The sequence below is a fragment of the Cynara cardunculus genome (genome assembly GCF_001531365.2).
Source record: "Cynara cardunculus var. scolymus isolate 2C chromosome LG 13, CcrdV1, whole genome shotgun sequence".
Taxonomy (NCBI): Eukaryota; Viridiplantae; Streptophyta; class Magnoliopsida; order Asterales; family Asteraceae; genus Cynara; species Cynara cardunculus.
Window position 1 is genome coordinate 12,689,094 of NC_037540.1, and position 18,797 is coordinate 12,707,890.

At 32.7% G+C, this 18,797-nt stretch overlaps 2 protein-coding genes across 10 annotated transcripts; one reads left to right on the plus strand and one right to left on the minus strand.

The window, feature by feature from the left end:
- Positions 1-3,481: 3,481 nt before the first annotated feature.
- On the minus strand, positions 3,482-5,320 carry LOC112524782 (cationic amino acid transporter 1-like). The gene has a single exon (XM_025134734.1). It carries the CDS (start codon positions 5,318-5,320, stop codon positions 3,482-3,484), a length of 1,839 nt encoding a protein of 612 aa, XP_024990502.1.
- An 8,559-nt stretch (positions 5,321-13,879) lies between these two features.
- On the plus strand, positions 13,880-18,735 carry LOC112524597 (phosphoinositide phospholipase C 6-like). Of its 9 annotated transcripts, none has more exons than XM_025134492.1 (10): positions 13,925-14,242; positions 14,766-14,962; positions 15,221-15,356; positions 15,439-15,648; positions 16,295-16,334; positions 16,422-16,617; positions 16,896-17,013; positions 17,245-17,397; positions 17,485-17,571; positions 18,426-18,735. In XM_025134492.1, the coding sequence occupies exons 1-10, from the start codon at positions 13,925-13,927 to the stop codon at positions 18,714-18,716; spliced, it is 1,746 nt and encodes a 581-aa protein (XP_024990260.1). In that variant the 3' UTR covers positions 18,717-18,735. The 9 variants fall into 9 exon arrangements, with proteins under 9 accessions (XP_024990256.1, XP_024990265.1, XP_024990260.1 ...); XM_025134494.1 differs by having other exon boundaries at positions 16,295-16,331; XM_025134493.1 differs by having other exon boundaries at positions 16,298-16,334.
- Positions 18,736-18,797: the final 62 nt, after the last annotated feature.

Sequence of the window (18,797 nt, forward strand, 5' to 3'; positions counted from 1 at the left end):
ACCGCTTCAGATCACGTACGCGCCAGTCTCTAATCTTCAGTTTCAGTCTTCGACGTTTGCTGAAGGATCTTTGGTGTGAGTGTTGTTTCCTTGAAGTATCGTTGTCTCTGAATGAATTTCAAAACAAGTTCTTCAGCGATCACTGAACAAGCTCAGTGTATGATCGCTGGAACTGAAATTACAGATACAGAAATACATCGAAAGGAAAAAGGGATTATCATCAAATCACTGAGAGAGAGGATCAACAGATTCCCATAGAGATATGCAGTAATCACATCCATAAGTTGTATTTCCAATCCTTCTGAAACTACTACGCTAATTAGATAGGGGAATGTCATTACGTCCATTACTAGGGAGTATGTCTCCTCATAGTCAATTTCAGGGCATTGTGAGAAGACTTGCGCCATAAGGCTTATATCTTATGACTTCATTATCCTCATTTTGCTTTCTAACAAAGACCCATTTATATCCAACAAACTTTTCACTTCGTGGGGTTAGCACTACTGGACCAAACACATGTCTCTTTGCCAAAGAATCTAGTTCTTCCTCGATTGCTTCATTCCATTTAGGCCAATCTACTATTTGTTAATATTCTTCAACTGAGCGTGGTTTGATGTCATCCTGCTATATGATCTCATGAGCAACAGTATAAGCAAATACATCATCAATGAGTATGGATGATTTTTTCCATTAATTCATATGCATTCTCATAGTTCATTGAGATTTCTTTATTTTTAGATCGACCAATAGAGGTGTTGGTGAGTTTTTTTTAATCAGTAGGGGAAGGGGTAGGGATGGAAAATGAAAGGGTTGTATGTATATGACTCTCTTTACCCGACTGAGCGAATAAGTCTATTTATGACCTAATCAGCCACTTCTGAACAACAATGTATGGCTTACAGAATAAGCCACACATGTTATACAGCTCATTAAGCTGTTACCGAACAGACCCTTATTAGAAGAAGAAAAAAAAAACTTTTGCTTAACTTTAGTTCTTACCGATTAAGCTTATCAATTCAAAACATGTTCAACATGGTTCAATCTTTGTGGTTCATCTTGAATCTCTAAGATTCTTGGTTATAATTGATTGGATATTTATATATAATCCACTTTCACTGGTACAAGGAGATCATTTGTAATTAATAATTAGAGATGGCTAAAAACCAATCCCGGATCGAAGCTAAATCGGTCCTGGGCTGAAACAGTAACAATCCGGACCGGTCTCGGTCTAGTCGAGAATACTAAGGCCCGGTTAAGGGTACTTTTAACCGGTCCCGATCCCTGGTCGTGCCCAAACCAGTCCTATATTTTAAAAACATTTTCTTTTTATAACTTTTTTAAATTTCTTTTTGATAAATTTTTTAAAATACTTTAATGTTATTCTAAACACTTTAAAATATCTAATTTGGTTAATCAAATACACTTAAAAAATATGTTTTATTGTAGTTTTATAATTGGTTTTCAATCAAATACACTTAAAAAATACGTTTTATTATAGTTTAATAATTGGTTTTCAATCAAATACACTTAAAAATATGTTTTATTGTAGTTTTATAATTGGTTTTTAAGCAAATACACTTAAAAATATGTTTTATTGTAAATTTGTAATTTGATTTTCAATCAAATACATTTAAAATACTATTTTTCTGGAGAAGAAAAAATCGGGTCGATCCTAGGCTAGGCCTATAACGGGTCCTAAACCGGTCTCGGACCAGGCCTTGTTTTTGGATGAAAACCATAACATGTCATTAATCAGCGGTCTTAAACCAGTCCCAATCGGTCTTGGGCTTGACCCATTTGGCCATCTCTATTAATAATGAAAAAGTGTGTGTATGAATTCCAATACAAGTTTTATGGTCCTTGATTCCAGTTAAGTATATCTACAAGTTTTGATTTATGTTTCTATTTCTCTAGTGTTTAGATATTAGGGTTCTTATCTACCGTGGTTCATACAGTTTTTTTTAGATTGACATAATAAAGAAAACATATAATAATAAAAAATCATAGTGAGATCATAAATTGTATTTTTTATGAGAAAATAAATGCATAATCTAATATTAAAGAAATTAACGATCATGATATTTTGAACCCTCGTCATTCGTCACTAAGAAATCCATATACAAAAATTAAATACATATAGCGTGGATTTGATGTCGTTTGCTAAACGCTTATTTGGTAAGTGCTTACCAAATAAATTTCCTTATCGGATGAACATGACAAGGACCAATAATCTTACTGGATGAGAACGATGGAGAGTCTTACCCGTTAAGTGAAGATTACAACTCTTACCCAGGTAAGCGCTTACCTGGTAAATTGTTGCATTCAATATGTTTTGATGTACTAAAATCTTACTCATCAAAATAAATTATAGTGTTGACTCCTGGAGTGTAGGATGGCAACGGTAGCAAACTGAGTAACCGTTTAGTGATGGTCATCAATGGTACTTACGGGGGCTAATGCATGAGTTTACGTGTCGATAACATGTTGTGGAAAAATCAGAATCGAAAAAACTGTTCATTCTCATTAAACATAATCCCTTTAAATAGGAAGGTGTTACAAAGAGATAACCATGATATACATCATTTTAATCTAACTCTAATATGTCTATCTCTATTGTCATATCATCTTGACGATAACACATTTATCCTTCAACAAAAAAAACAATTCTTCTGTTAGATTTCGGCACCATTTTTCGAAAAAAAGTTCAAATGGAAAAATCGAAAATCCAAAAGAAAATAAATTCTAAAACATTTAATTTCAAGTTTTTTCATTGATGAAATATAATAGAAAATTGTTGCACGGTAATCATTTACGAGAATTCGTCAAATTTGAAAAATATTACACTTTCTCTCCTATTTTCTTTGTTTTGAGGAAACTTTTGGATCTATTGGAACAAAAAATTGTCCAAAATTTCCATTTTCTTGATTTTCGATAATTTGTTGAGATGCTCTTACGCCTTATAGAATGGAGACAGTTTTAGGCTTGAATGACTGGTGCGGGACTAGAACTATGTTCGGTTGAAATAATGGGTCCTTTGTGCATTATCACCCCTCAACCAATTTAATTTATGTGTGTGTGTATATAGACATATAGCGTTTTAATATGTTTTGGATTACTTCCTTAATTCATGTAGTACGTTGATCGAGTAATCTTTTAAGATTATTAAGATTCTTGGTCATCAAAAACGCATAGTAAGATTGATGATAAGTATCTCTTATCCGATACGCATTAACCAAGTAAAAGTCTCTACCACCAGTTACCAAAAACGTGTGTGAAAGGGTCACGTAAGTCATGGTAGTCATTACGAGCAACTAGTATCAACAGTCCAAGGGATAAAACGACTTTGTTCAAATATTACAATGGTGGCGGCATGGCTGCTGATGGTGGTGGTACTGCACTTACATGCCATTGTAAACTTAGGATTTTCAGAAAAAGAAAAACTATTAATAGAGATGACCAATACTGTAAACATACCGACAACTCATGTGCTTCTAGTGCTTATTGCTCTCAGTTCCACAGCTTCAGAAGTTGCCGACACTCCTCCGCCACCTCCACCGCCATTAACCACCAATTTCGTATCATCCTTCGATGCATCATAAGAAGCATGCAACCCAATAAAAAAGTAGTACACAAGCAGCAAACCAGTCCACACCAAAAACCTCAAGAAAGAAGCTCCATCAATCGAGCCCATGATGAACACATTAGCACCAACGCTCGCCGACGGCAGCCATGGAACCAACGGCACCCCCCACAGCTTCGGCTTTCTGGCTTGCTTCACCGTCAACTGAAGGCCCAAAGTGGCAAAAAACCAAACCCCACCCATAATCACGTATCCTTCCCAAAAGTTCACATTCAATGCCCAAAGAATCGAAAGCCCGATAGCCGAAGATATGATCAGACTCAGTAACGCGATCAGCTTGTTTCTGTCGGAATCTGACGTCACCCCAGTCGAGTAGTATCGTCTCACGATCAACCCAATTGCCACCAGGGAGAAAATGAAGAGAGTGGCGATTGAAAGAAGGTTCGCCAGGATATCAAGGCTCGTGAAGAACGCGACGAGGCAGTTTGCGGCGGTCATGACGATGGTGGCAGTCATGGGTGTGCCGTAATTCTTGTGTATCACCGCAAGAATGGGTGGAGCCAGGTGGGTTCGAGCGATGTGAGTGAAATACCGAGCTTGACCGATGATATTAGCCAACAGAACCGTGGTCATTCCTTTTAACGCACCTAAAGCAACTATATATTTCGCCCAATTCATTCCAACAGCTTGGAATGCAATGGAGAAGGGTGCATCTCGGTTGATTTGGTTGTACGGCTGCATCAGGCACAACACGGTCGCTAGAAGTGAATAAATCGTGATCACAACCATCATCGATCCGACTAGCCCGACCGGAATATCTCTCCCCGGATTCTTGGTTTCTTCTCCAAGCGTCGCAACCCCATCGAACCCAACGTATGCAAAGAAAAGCACAGACGAAGCCTTCAAAACACCCCGAAGACCGAAAGGGGAAAACGGTTGGAAATTGGAGGTGTTGGCCTTTGTAGCTCCGGCCACGAGTATGAACACCATTAAAGTCATGTAGGTTATGGTCGCAATTGAATTGAACCTCGATGAACCCTTGATGCTGAATGATGCAATTACACAAATGATCATCGAGATGCCGACTGCAATCGGGTCTAAGTGGTTGAAACCCTTGGTTAGAGAGGTAATGTTTATCCGGAAATCATCGGGATCATGGTTGCATAATGTTGCGAAATATGACGTCCAGGAACGGGCGACGCTGGCGCCGGCGACAACGTAATCTAAGAGGATGTTTCCGGCGGCAATATAAGCTATGAAGTCACCAAGCTCAACTCTCAGGTAAGCAAATGAGCCGCCGGCCACCGGAAGTTCGACTGCAAATTCGGTGTAACAGAGGACAGAGAGTAAAGCTGCAAAGCCGGAAATAAGATATGACAAGAGAAGAGCAGGACCGGCTAAATCGTGGGCAGCTTCACCGCTGAGGACGAAAACTCCGGCACCCATGACCGCTCCGATACCGAACCAAATGAGATCGAACCAATTGAGGGTTTTCTTCATTTCGTTCTGGCTTCGAGCTCTCATATCATTAAGTTCAAGTTGGTCCGATGATCTTGCCAGAAAACGGTCTTTCAGACGTGTTTTAGTTTGAAGTAAGGCTTTTCCATAATTTGACCAGCTCTTGAATGATTCTTCTGGTAAGAAATCATCTTTCACACATCCACAAGATCGTTTCTTCAGATTGGGGATGGTGTTGCCTTCTCCACCATTACCATTTCCATCTCCCTTAGAACTCAACATTTTTGTTCTGATTCAAAAATTCTAATGAATGGCAGGTCATTAAAAATTCAAAAAAAGATGAATAAACTAGAAAGTTGAACATTAAATTGATTTTATATATACATATGATTAAACTAATCTGCTTAAAAACATTCTATTTACTGTTCTTGCATTTGTGCATAAATCAAAATTTAAAACGATGGATTAAAAAATTCAGATGCAATGTTACTTAACAACACCAAATTATAACTTTTAGTATCAAGAACACTTGTTTTACAATAGAAATCTACAAATATCTGGTCGAGAAATTGGGAATAAATGATTTTCATATAACAGTTGTTAAAAACCGATACAGTATTACCGCAAAAATTGCATCAAAAGTGAATGCATTAGCAGTTTATACCATACATACAAACTAGGGTTTAACAGCATTGCAACACACCATTTGTCTCCATGACAATACAGATCATAACAGCATCGCAACTTATCAACAAATCAAAAGGACACTTGAACTTAGATCAACCTATATAGTTGGTGTGTCATTATGCTTAAAAAATTTCTACATTTTACACATGCAGTTCGTGGATGAATCAAAAATTCAGATTTACAGTTGATGAACAGCATATAACATGAAAATTCGTACCTGTTAAGTGAATCAAGGAAGAATTAGCCGGCGGCGGAAATTGAATGACCGTAAGAAAATGAGGTAGAAATTACAACGTAATCATCAAATCGTTAAATATCGCCGGAGATGACTACGATGAACAGTGGGTATTTAATAAGCAGTGCGGCGTCGTCGTCGTCAAACAGTAAAATAACGTTTTGGATACTAATTTTGTGAGAACCAAATATTTTAATAGAAATTAAAAAGTATCAGAGTAAACTACAAATTTGGTCATTTGTCAATTTCGTGTATTTATAATTAAATAAAAGAATTTCAAATGCCATAAAATTTGTATAAAATTTATTTCGTATTTTTAAAATCTTTTAAGATTTAAATTTATAATTTATTTAATATATATTTTATAAAAATAATGATAAAACACATTTAAATATAGGATAAACTAGAATACTATATTAAAATAAGTTTATCTATAAATTGGTTAAGCATTTTGATTCGAATTTTGAGATAAAGTTGGGCGTAAAATAGGGTAGGTTGTTATACTTAAATGTCACTGTTTATCACCATTCCCCATATATTTTATTTCAAATTGATTCCGTCTATTTCGTGTTAAATCCGTTATGTTTGTTTAATCAATCCATTTGAAATTTAATTTTACTCTTATTTTATTTTCTATGGTTTTGAAAAAAATTTGGTTTTGAAATTTTAGAATTTTAGTAATATCAATGATAATCTATACTATATTATAAAATATTTGATAAAAACTCTTAAAAATCATTTTTAATGCATGAAATACTATATATTGATGCATATTACTTAAAATTCAAGATTACAACATAAGTACAACTTATTAAAGATTTATGTTTGAATTTGCGTAACTAACTACAGATAAACATAACCAATTAGAGGATAAACATCTTATTTTAAAATATAAAAAATCTAAAATATAATTAGAATAATTATCGAGTTCTAACAAAATAATTAATTATTATCTTTATAAAAAAATTATATTATTGAATCAAATATAAATTACTTCGTTATTAAACCTAAATTAAATTACAATAAAAAAATTTGAACTAAAAAATTACATAATAAATAGGAAATTTAAATAGTTAATTTGATATTAATATCGATATATTTTTGTGAATTTTTTATGATATCTTCAAATTTATATTTTATTAAAAAATAAAGACATTATCGATTTTTCAAAATCACATAAGACTATACAATAACATCGATTGAGATAAAGAATAAAATGACATATTAAAATCAAGATGTATCTCGCTGCATTACGCGAGTACCCTTCTAGTCTAAATAATATGGATTTTAATTGTTTCTGTTGCATTTCTATCCAATTTTTTTCATTAAATTTATAAAAAATATTTATAAATAAACTAGTTGTGTACCTGCGCAATGCGGCGGGAGCCATGAATTTTAACGATTTTGAAGTTCCACGTGGTTTTATAAGAGAATATTTTACAATTTGTATGACAGTTTAAAATCTAATATATTTAAAATCCAACATATTTAAACGACTCCACAAATGTRTTCGATTTACACCAAGAGCAAAGAACCAAGAAACTTGAGTTTTAAGATAAATACTCAAAACCAATAAAGAAAACTACAAATTTGACAGATCATAAGACATGAAAAGACAAAAAAAGATGGGTTTTAGAATGAAATTCCAACTGTTTACTCTCTTTTCTTGTCCAAAAACTCATATTAAGGTTGAATTAATACATGTATATATATTTCAAAAAAACCCAAGAACGTATTAATTTAAAATATATTATACAATGCAATTTGGACAACCCAACCCCAAAATATATAGTATATATATAAATAAATAACTATAAAAATATAAATCGTAAATATTAAAAATATTTTTTTACAGTATATATAATATATAATAATATAATTAAGTCAAAAACTATTCAATATTGGACTCATTTCAAATGTATTAACAAGATGGTTATAATGGTGTAACTTGTTAAAATAAAAATGTATTTTTTAAACATGTTTTAATTGATATACGATTATATATGTTAATTTGATAAAAGTTTAAAATTAAACATTTAAAAGTAAATGACGTAAAGTAAATTAATTAATTAGTTATAGGAGTATAAAATATAAATTTAAAATTATAATTTAAAAAAAAATCGGTTGTGAGATGGTGAGTATATATGAGGAGAGGAGGGGGTGAAAAAGTGAAAAAATAAAAAAAGTGAGTATAATGGGTATTTTGATCATTTAGTATTTTAAGACTTTAACACCCTTTAGTGCACGTAATAGGGATCTATATCTTTTCATACCTCTCCAAAAGCAGTATTGAACATCTTTTGTTATAAAAATTTCCATGTAGTAATACAGTGTTCTTCTTGGTAAATTCCACAACCAAGATCTCGGAACATCAATTGGGTTAAGACTTGATCATGGTCTGCAAACAGCGAGACCTCAAAGGAAGTAGTAATTGAAAGATCTAATTAAGCAAATGGTAATTGAAAGTAAAGAAGATTTAGGTTAACAGTATGCTATACCTGATTGACTTGGAAACATGTTCATTATGACAGCATTTCTACAGACCTAATTGAGTAACGACAAATTGAGTGTGGCAGGAGAAACAATTCTTAATGTATATACATATTTAACTTATGTTATAAACAAACCAACAATAATTCTTATTTACCCACACATCTCTCTACCAGAAAAAGAGTAGAATCAAATATGAAGGAATTTGAAGTTCATATGCAATCAAGTTTACAAAAGAACTAGTACTGATTCAAGGATTATGCAGGTTGAAGAATGGAGAAAATAGAACGGTCTGACCTAAAATTGTACACATCTTCTTTCGATACGTCGGTAGCAAAGACACTTGATTCATGAAAAGTGTGTGTGATCGATGAAAGAAACCTCTGAACCCACCCACATTTGGTTGTGGAGGTGCGGTTAAAAATATAATGAACAAACAAGGAGATGAAGTTTCTGGTAGAACCGCAACTGAAAACAGGGAGGAAGAGAGTATGAACCTCTATTCAATAACTTCCTTTAGTTTTCTAAGAGGTCAAGGATTCAAAATTCATAAAAAATGAAAAGGTTGTATGAGTTTATTTGTTACATTTTCCGTATATAAAAAAACATTTGTTAAGTTATTCATAGTTTTTCAAAGTTCATGCTTAAAAAAGTTATACCTCATGCTTTAAGAGTTTAGTGTGAATGCTTATTAATGTAGTATAAATATATAGGAGAGGGTTATTTGTATTTTTTTTAATTTTTTTTAATTTTGAGGATTGATTAATCATTTTTATTGTAGATGGCGTTAATTGTGGACATTATCATATTCATTATATTCATGTTAGAAAACAAATTTCATCAAAGTGAGAAATAGATGAAACAAAAATATATGAAACGATTTCATCAGGAAAAAAAATTATTTGAAACAATTTCATCATATCAAATAATTGTTTCATATAATTCTTTTCTTGATGAAATTGTTTTACGTATTTTTGTTTCTATTTAAAAATGAAACTATTTCATGTATTTCTCATTTTGATAAAATTTGTTTTCTAAGATTAATATATGAAAATGATAATGTATATAATTAACATCCTGCACACACAAAAAATTAACCTTCATGATTAAAAAAAAAGTAAAAAAAATTATGTCTAGTTAAATCGCATTTGTACGATTTGTATAAATGGTTTGCATTTGATCTCTCTTATATATATATATGTGTGTGTGTGTGTGTGTGTGTGTGTGGGAGGGGGATATTTTATAAACTAAGTCATTTGTACAAACCGTGAAAATCGTCGATTTTATTGATTATTTTAGTGAAAAAATTTCATGAAATTGTTTAATATAATGAAATTGTTTCAAATAATTCATTTCAAACAATTATAGACATTCATTCTATTAATTTTAATAAACAAATTTCATTAAAATGAGAAATACATGAAATAATTTAATTTTTGTATAAAAAACAAAAATATATAAAACATTTTCATCATGAAATGAATTATTTGAAACAATTTCATCTTATTAAACAATTTCATGAAAAATTTTCACTAAAATAAATAATGAAATCGACGGTTTTCATAATTTGAACAAATAGTTTGGTTTGCATTGTATCTATCCCATATATATATATATATATATATATATATATATATATATATATAGGGACACGTTCAAATGAAAACCGTGCATTTTTAAGAAACCGTGTAAACCAATTTCGACCAATATGAAAATTCTTTTTTCCTAATTAAATTTAATCAATAAGGGTATTTCGGTCATTTACAATATTTTCTATTAAATATGAAAGTTATTAATAAATCTTAATTAAGGAAACGTAATAAAAGAAATTATATAAATTGTAACATTTAAATATTTAATTATATTAAAATATTAAAAATTTGGATTTCATATATTGTCATGAGTTATAATCAAGAAATGTGTCTTGATGAAACAATTGAATTATAGAATGAAATCATCAAAATGTAGATGAACAAAAAAAATCCACAAAATGAAACAAGTTTCATGAACGTGAAACCGGTTCATGTTGCAAAGAAATTAGGTGAACCGAAACATTTTTATGGTGAACYCGTTGCATTGATGGTGTAGTTAATCTTTTTTTTATGAGAAGCAAAATGAAACCGGTGCAATTTGAAAAAAATTATAAAAAAGAAAATGAAACAGGTTTCATGAACGTGAAACCGGTTCATGTTGCAAATAAATTAGGTGAACCAAAACATTTTTATGGTGAAACCGTTGCATTGATGGTGTAGTTGATCCATTTTGTTGATGAAAAGGAAAATGAAACCGGTGCATTTTGAAAATAAATTATGAAAAAGAAAATGAAACAAGTTTCATGAACGTGAAACTGGGTCTTGTTGCAAATAAATTATGTGAACCGAAACATTTTAATGGTGAAACCAATTTCGTTCATATAATGTAATTCAAAATTTAAAACGATTCACTCCATATAATTGAATATGGTGTGTTATATTCATTTTTTTATATGTTTTATTGATGGATGTGATTTAAAGTTAAAAAATAATATATTGCTTTAAAAAATGAAAATAGTGTCATTAATATCTAGAAGGATGTTACCAAATGTTAAATTTTGTTTACCATTTTTGCCCCTACTGTTGAAATAAAATAAATTTTTAATATATATATATATATATATATTTTTTTTTAATTTCCTAAAATAAAGTAAACTAATCTTGACCATTGATCAAGAAAATGGATAGATGAGATTGGTTTACACGGTTTACACAAATGGAGCAAGTTTTTATTTGAACGCTCATCTATATATATATATATATATATATATAATTTGTTTCAAATACAATCCATAGCATTTGTACAACCAATACAACCCAATAAATTGAGATATTTATGGAAATAATGAGAGTTCATTTATTATGATTTGAATATTAATGGAAGATGAATATGATTCATTAATTATGATCAATACTTTATATTAGAAAATAATCAAAACTTTTATAAAATCACATATTAATCAAATGAAATGGACGGTTGAGATTGAGTTGTATTGGTTGCATAAATGTCAAGAGTTGTATAATAACCAACCTATATATATATATATATATATAGAGAGAGAGAGAGAGAGAGAGAGACCGGTAAGTGCTTATCATAAAATTTAACATTATTATTTACTTACCGGATAAGATTTTAGTCCACAAAAACAGCATCGTATGCGATAGTTTACCCGGTAAGTGCTTACCGTGGTAAGAGTTGTCGCCCGCACTTACCGGGTAAGACTCTATGTCCTTGTCTCGTTCTTACCGGATAAGATTCTTGGTCCTTACCATATTCATCCGGTGAGGTAACGCGACTTGGTAAGTGCTTACCCAGATAAGCGTTTGGTAAACGGCGCCAGAGATACTCATTCTTTTGCAAATCATCCAAAGGTTATATTTATGACTTGTTAACAAATTTATATTTTTAGGTATAACCATCTTCCTTAAAATATCAGATTTATTTTAGAAATACTCTCTTCCTTAAAAAATCTCATTCTCAGTTGCCATGATTGATTTCATTACCCTTTCTCCAATCATCTTTATTGTAACCGTTTTTCTCCCATATGAAACAAAACCAAATTAGATTTAAGTTGAAGGACTTCTTTGATATTTTTATAATTGAAGGACTTAAAAGGAAACATTTTCAGTAGTTATGTGGTCTTCCTTCCATCACATTGTTATAAATAGACTAGAGTAAGAAAAAAGTGATCTGACTCTATGTAGGGTTTGTCAATTATAACATTTTTTGAACCTATAGTTTCAAAATTATAATATGATCATTGTGATTTACAAAAATATTCGGGTTTGGTCCATCCTTCTAACGAAAGTTAAAAAGATCCGTTAAACGAGGGCATTTTAGTTCTTTGTCATTTTTCTGTCCTTTTTGTTTTTAAAAAAGATATATAATATGGGGTGTTTGAGATTGTTTATTTAAACTGCTTATTGACTTAGATGTGTTACCGGTAATAAACAGTTTTTAGTGTTTGAATGGGGAAAGAAAAAAAAATAATGTTTATATGATACCAAACTGGTAATAATGAGTTTTTGATAAGTTACTCATTTCTAACTTATCAGATTTCAACTTATTTGGTGTGGAAAACAATTTACTTTTTTACCCTTTTCTTTCCCTATACCTAATAAACTTCTCATCAGATTCACACACCTCCTTCCTCACATATGGACCATTTCGATCCCCTTTTCATGTACCAGTTCCTCCAATTTAAAAGTTTTGCAAAGTGGAATCCAAATTAGAATTAACTTGGTATTATATGTATGTATTTTTTTGGTCATTTTACATGTATAAGCAAAATTTGTTAAATATTAAAATCCAGTTTATCAATTTATTATGTTTTAGTACAACCATAAGTTAATCCAAACATTTTTTATAAAACTACGGTTTAACACCATATAAGTTGATAAGCATTTAAAAAAAACATAAAGTTGTTTGAAATAAGCAATCAACAACATCAAAGTCGTCGTCTTCCTCACCTTAGATGTTCTTCCTGACCATCGAAGTTGTTGTTTTCCTCACCATCGGACAACCAAGCCAGAATTTTGTAACAGATTTTTTTAATGACTATTAGAGTGAGGGACCAAATGTGAGCGTTTTTACAAACCATAATGACCGTATTGTAATTTGAAAACTATAGAAACGAAAAATGTTTTAACTAACAAACCACAGGGACCAAATTTGTAGTTTACTGTTATAAATAATCAGTTGTGATTTTAGACCAAATTTATGTTTGTCAATTTTTAACGATTTTGGTTTCTTTGTCTTACGGTTATTATTAAGACCAATTAAATGAGGAGTATTTTTGTTATTTTTTTATTTTCATTATATTAAAATTAGAAAAAAAAAATCATATTTTTTAATTTTAAATTATAAAACAAAAATAGAAAAGAAAAAAAAAACAAAAGGCAGTGGTTATTCTTTTTATTTTTTAAAATTTAAAATATAATATTTTTTTTAATTTTAGTATAAAAAGAAGACAATAGTGAAAATGACCAAAATACTTCTTATTTAACTGGATTTAACAGAAAAAGTTAGGGACCATTAGACAGAGGACCAAAACTGATATAAATTAACAAACATGAGAAATCAAATACAAGTTTTAAAGTATAGGGACCAAACTTGAATTATACTTTTAATTTTATATCTCGACATGCATGAAAGACTTGGAAATATACGTGATACCGTAATCCAATTGCTTCAATTTGATGAAGAAAAACAAACAAACAAACGAATAATCGAACCTCAAAAAATCCCAAAATTGCAGAACCATTCCCTACAATCATCGCTCTCTCTCCTCAACAATCCCCAAATCACTTCGTCAAGCTTTTTCCAGATTTCGTCTCCAGAATTCATATCATCCCACGAAAGATTCTGCACAAGATTTATACATTTCAAACCCACATATGTTCCAGGAGGAAGAGCGAAGTGATCGGAGAAGAAAAAATGTCATGGGAAACTATAATTATTACAAAATGTTTGGGTGTTTTAATCGCAAGTTTAAAATCAGCGAAATGGGTCCACCGCCGGACGTGATCGACGTTTTTCAATCATATTCCATGGGCGAATCGGAGATGTTGCCGGATACTTTTTTACGCTTCTTGATTGAGTTTCAGGGAGAAGAATCGACGACGATGGAGGATGCCCAGGATATCATGGATCGGATTCTCAACCATTCCCGCTCCCATTTGACCCGCTACGCTTTCAATATTCACGATTTCTTCCATTATCTACTACTTGATGACCTCAATGGCCCTATTCAAACTAAGGTATTTTTCCAATACTTTTCCTCTTGATTTTTTCACAATTGATATAAGGATTATGTTTCAAATTTTGACACCCCCAATTTGATGTTAGTATCATCTGCCATGGAATTTCAAGGGTGAAAGTTCAGAATCTCGAGTAATTTCTAGAGTTGAAATGATTCTTCGAGTACCCACCATTGAGTATTTACCAAATTACACTGAGATCGGTGCTTTCATGGCTAGAAATGGTTATATGTCCCTAATTTAGGTCAATCCCACTTATCAGGAGCTTCAATTTACCAAAAATTGCTTGATGGTTTAAGTGAAAAAGTATGCAAATTGTTAGGGAATGATTGCAACTAATGCATATAGTTTGATGGATGTTGATCTGTGTAGTTTGATGAACAATGCAATGTTTGCTCAAGAAATTTGAAAGTTGTGACATGAACATGGCCATACTAATGATCATAGTTGAGTTGTATCGATGCCTCAAATGCAAACAATGTGTATGGTGTTCTGTTTTTTGTAACAATGTGTATGATTTCAGGTACACCATGACATGAGTGCTCCATTGCAACATTATTTCATATACACTGGTCATAACTCATACCTTACTGGAAATCAACTCAGCAGTGATTCTAGTGAAGTACCAATCATAAAGGCTCTTCAAAGAGGTGTTAGGGCAATAGAACTTGATTTATGGCCTAATAATGCAAAAGATGGAATACAAGTACTTCATGGCAGGTATGTATGCCCTTTTCTTACTTTTTAGTTGTGCTTGGTATAACAAGACATGACAGTACTAATAGAACTTTTGTCACGTTTGACACAAGGATAAGACTGAGTGAGACAAAATGCACTTTTTTATCTCCCAAAATGAGTGGAACAAAATCGCCCATCCAGTCATGTCGAGTCCCGTCTACATACCAAACACAAGTTTCGTTTTTGACATAACGTCTATGATTTACAAGGTTTCATGTTCATACTTTTGATGAAAAATAGGACCCTGACGACTCCCGTTACACTTCACAAATGTTTAAAGTCCATTAAAGAGCATGCTTTTGTAAATTCTTCGTATCCTGTTGTTATCACTTTAGAGGATCATCTTACTCCAAATCTTCAGGCTAAGGTTGCAGAGGTTAGCTTCATAATTCCATTTGATGTTTATGAACATTTTAATCCATTTTTAAGGATTGAATCATGCTTTTATGGATTTTTAGATGGTCACAAACACTTTTGGGGAGATGTTATACTGCCCAAAGCCAAGTGATAAAGATGAATTCCCTTCACCTGATTCATTAAGACATCAAATCATTCTTTCAACAAAACCTCCAAAAGAATACCTTCGATCCAAGAATCCGCGCAAAGAACGCTCGTCTCTGGATAAAGATTCATCTGAAGAAGAGTCGTACATGGGGGACGAACGCAGCGTGAGTTTACAACAACTTATCGTTTTGATTGTCTCCAAAATGAGTGGTTAACTTTTGAGCCATTATACTTGATCTTTTATTGCAAACAAACCATCATTCTTTTGTGAAGTCGCAAAAACCAACAATTTTGCAAGATGGGATGATTTTGGACCGTCAGAATGTCACATGCTCCAGACTTGGACCATTTATCCTCAATATATGTTGCAACCTTTCTTCTCTCCTCGGCTATTTTGAAGACTAATTTGGGGGTTTCACATATTCTCACATGGTATCAAAGCGAAGGTCTACCATTTTAGGGACTCAATACTTTGGGGCAATCTGTAGTCTTCTACCCCCCTCACCCATCTAGCCCCTTCTTGACACTAAGACAATCTGGGTGCATCTAGCTTCCATTGGAGGGGGCATGTTAGAGTCACTCGTCGTCTAGACTTGAACCATTTCTTCCCAATATATGTGTACAATGGTTTGCTTTTTTTTTTGCATTTACTTTCCATAATTTGTGAAAACTTGCTCGTTCTTATTCTCTTTTTTGCGTTTTTGCAAAACGAATGGTTTGTTTGTGATGAAGAAGCCAAGTAAGATGGTTGAAAAAGCTAATCACTCTTTCTAAAGTGGATTGGTTTGTTTCAATTTGGTTTCTTAATAGCAGAGCAACAGTGATCAGGATGATGATGATGAGAGCTGCAGTGCAAGCAAGAGAAACAATGAGAACGAGATAGCAAGCTCGAGCAGGAGTCGACGGTTGTCCGAAATCCTTGGTGTTGACTATGAAGACGACGATATCGAATACGAAAAATCTGGACAGCAAGCGGCCCCGCAGTACAAGCACCTCATTGCAATTCATGCATCTAAACCGAAAAAGGGAACAAGAAGGGCATTAATGGATGAACCAGGGAAAGCTAAACGACTTAGTTTGAGTGAACAAGCCCTTGAAAGAGCTGCAAGTCTTTATGGTACTGATATAGTCAGGTAAATTGGTAAACTACCCATGTCAAATTAAAAACCTTAAAACCTTCCACAATTCTTTCACCTGCATACCTCAGCTATGCAAGACTCATCCAATCCTGTATACGTACTATACCGTTAGGTCAAAGGCTCTTTGGTAACTCATTTTGTTGTAATAAAAACCATAATTACATTAAAAAAGACTAACCAAGGGTTCATTACAGAGAGCATCAAGGTTTAAACTGTAGAAAAATAGAGCAGTTTGATTCTTTAGTACTAAACAAGGGTTCATTTGCGTCTAGATTCACACAAAAGTATATTCTTCGGGTGTTCCCCAAGGGAACACGGGTTACCTCCACAAACTTTAGACCGCTTACGGCATGGATGCATGGTGCTCAAATGGTTGCCTTCAATATGCAGGTGAGTTGTGAAGTTGAACTTGTTGGCGTTTTTTTGGATGTATATTGTTTATATACGACAAAACTCACACATACTCCTCACTTTTGATGAAACTCTTGACCGAGGTTGGGTCTTAGGATCTACTAGTAATCTGGATATTGCTGGGCCAATTGACCCCTTTGGTATGTGTTGGTGCTTTGTTGGTTTCTTGTTTTGTGTTTGAGCCATTTGCCTCATTTTTTTGGTAATTAGGGGTATGGGAGATCACTTTGGATGATGCACGGGATGTTCAGATCGAATGGAGGGTGTGGTTATGTTAAAAAGCCCGAGTTTCTTATGACCAAGGGTCCTAATGGCGAAGTATTTGACCCGAAAGCGATATTACCCGTGAAGACAACTTTGAAGGTCGAATAAACCGTTGATCGATTTGTCATCTTCAAGTTTCATGATCCCCTCCCTTACACCTACATAAACAACATTCCGATTTTGCAGGTGAAAGTATATATGGGAGATGGATGGCGTTTGGATTTCAGCCAGACTCATTTTGATGCATTCTCACCACCAGATTTCTATGCAAAGGTTAGTACCAAGAACCACAACAAAAATGGGCTTACATATGAGACATATAGCTTATACGGTCAGTTATACATGACTGTTTGATAATGGCTTATTCTGTAAGCTTTTAGGCGGGAGTTTTATGCAGAAAACCAAGTTTTTTCTAAACCTGGCCCTCCCAAATAAAAACCAGTGCTCCATCCATCCATGAAAAACCCTCCCAAACAAAAATCTTTCCAATCTACATAGACAAACTAATGACTTAATGGAAAACCAACCAAACAACCCTTTAGGCGACCTAACAAGTTCTATCGACGACATTGGACAAGTCAATAAGATACAAAAGTTAAATCATCGTCTTATTACTACAATAAAATCGGCTTTGCAGGACGGCAAATATGTCTGAATGAATAATAGACTACTTATAAGACTAAACAATTGTGTATCTTATGCAAAAATGTTATAGTAAGTTTATACAATATTTTTGGGCGTTCTAAAAAGTTCTACTTGGACATTTCTGAAATAAAGTGTCATGTGAACACATGTTTTTGTATAACACTTGTTCTTATTAGATATTTTTTTTCTTCAAATAATGTCGTATAAAATTACTAATAAGATATTTTATTTTAAATATGTCCTAAAAACTTGTTAGGTCGTCCAAAAGCGTACTATCAACTTATTGTAACATCTTTATTATGTAAGAGACAATTGTTACAAAAATAGTATATAATGATATTTAGACATATTTGACGTCCTATAAATCCAATTTAGTTGTAGTGCATTATTCTTTTTATAAGATATTATTTTTTAAAAGTATCATGTATAAAGGGAAGACACTTTACAACGACATCTAACAGTAGAATGGGATGAAATTTTAGGTGTATATAGTTGGAGTGCCGGTTGATGTAGCGAAGAAGAGGACGAGAGTGATCGGAGATGATTGGACGCCCATATGGAACGAAGAATTCACCTTCCCGTTGAGAGTCCCGGAGCTAGCTTTACTTGAGATCGTTGTACAAGAATACGATGTCGATAAAGATGACTTTGCGGGTCAAACGTGTTTGCCCGTATCGGAATTGAGACCCGGGATTCGCGTCGTTCCTCTCCATAATAAGAAGGGAGAGAAATTTAAATCTGTAAAGCTTCTTATGCGGTTTCTCTTTGTATAAATTAAGACATATGATGGTGTTTATATCTTAATTTGGATCTTGTTTATGGATAAAAATTGAACTTTTTGATAAATGTACAGA

What these genes read in the sequence shown, in the direction of transcription:
- LOC112524597 (XM_025134488.1), top strand. Translation starts at nt 13,880, where the DNA reads ATGTTCCAGGAGGAAGAGCGAAGTGATCGGAGAAGAAAAAATGTCATG. An exon ending in ATACAAGTACTTCATGGCAG is followed by an intron (nt 14,963 to 15,220) that starts GTATGTATGCCC and finishes GATGAAAAATAG; the next exon opens with GACCCTGACGACTCCCGTTA. An exon ending in CCGTGAAGACAACTTTGAAG is followed by an intron (nt 17,398 to 17,484) that starts GTCGAATAAACC and finishes CCGATTTTGCAG; the next exon opens with GTGAAAGTATATATGGGAGA.
- LOC112524782 (XM_025134734.1), bottom strand. Translation starts at nt 5,320, where the DNA reads ATGTTGAGTTCTAAGGGAGATGGAAATGGTAATGGTGGAGAAGGCAAC.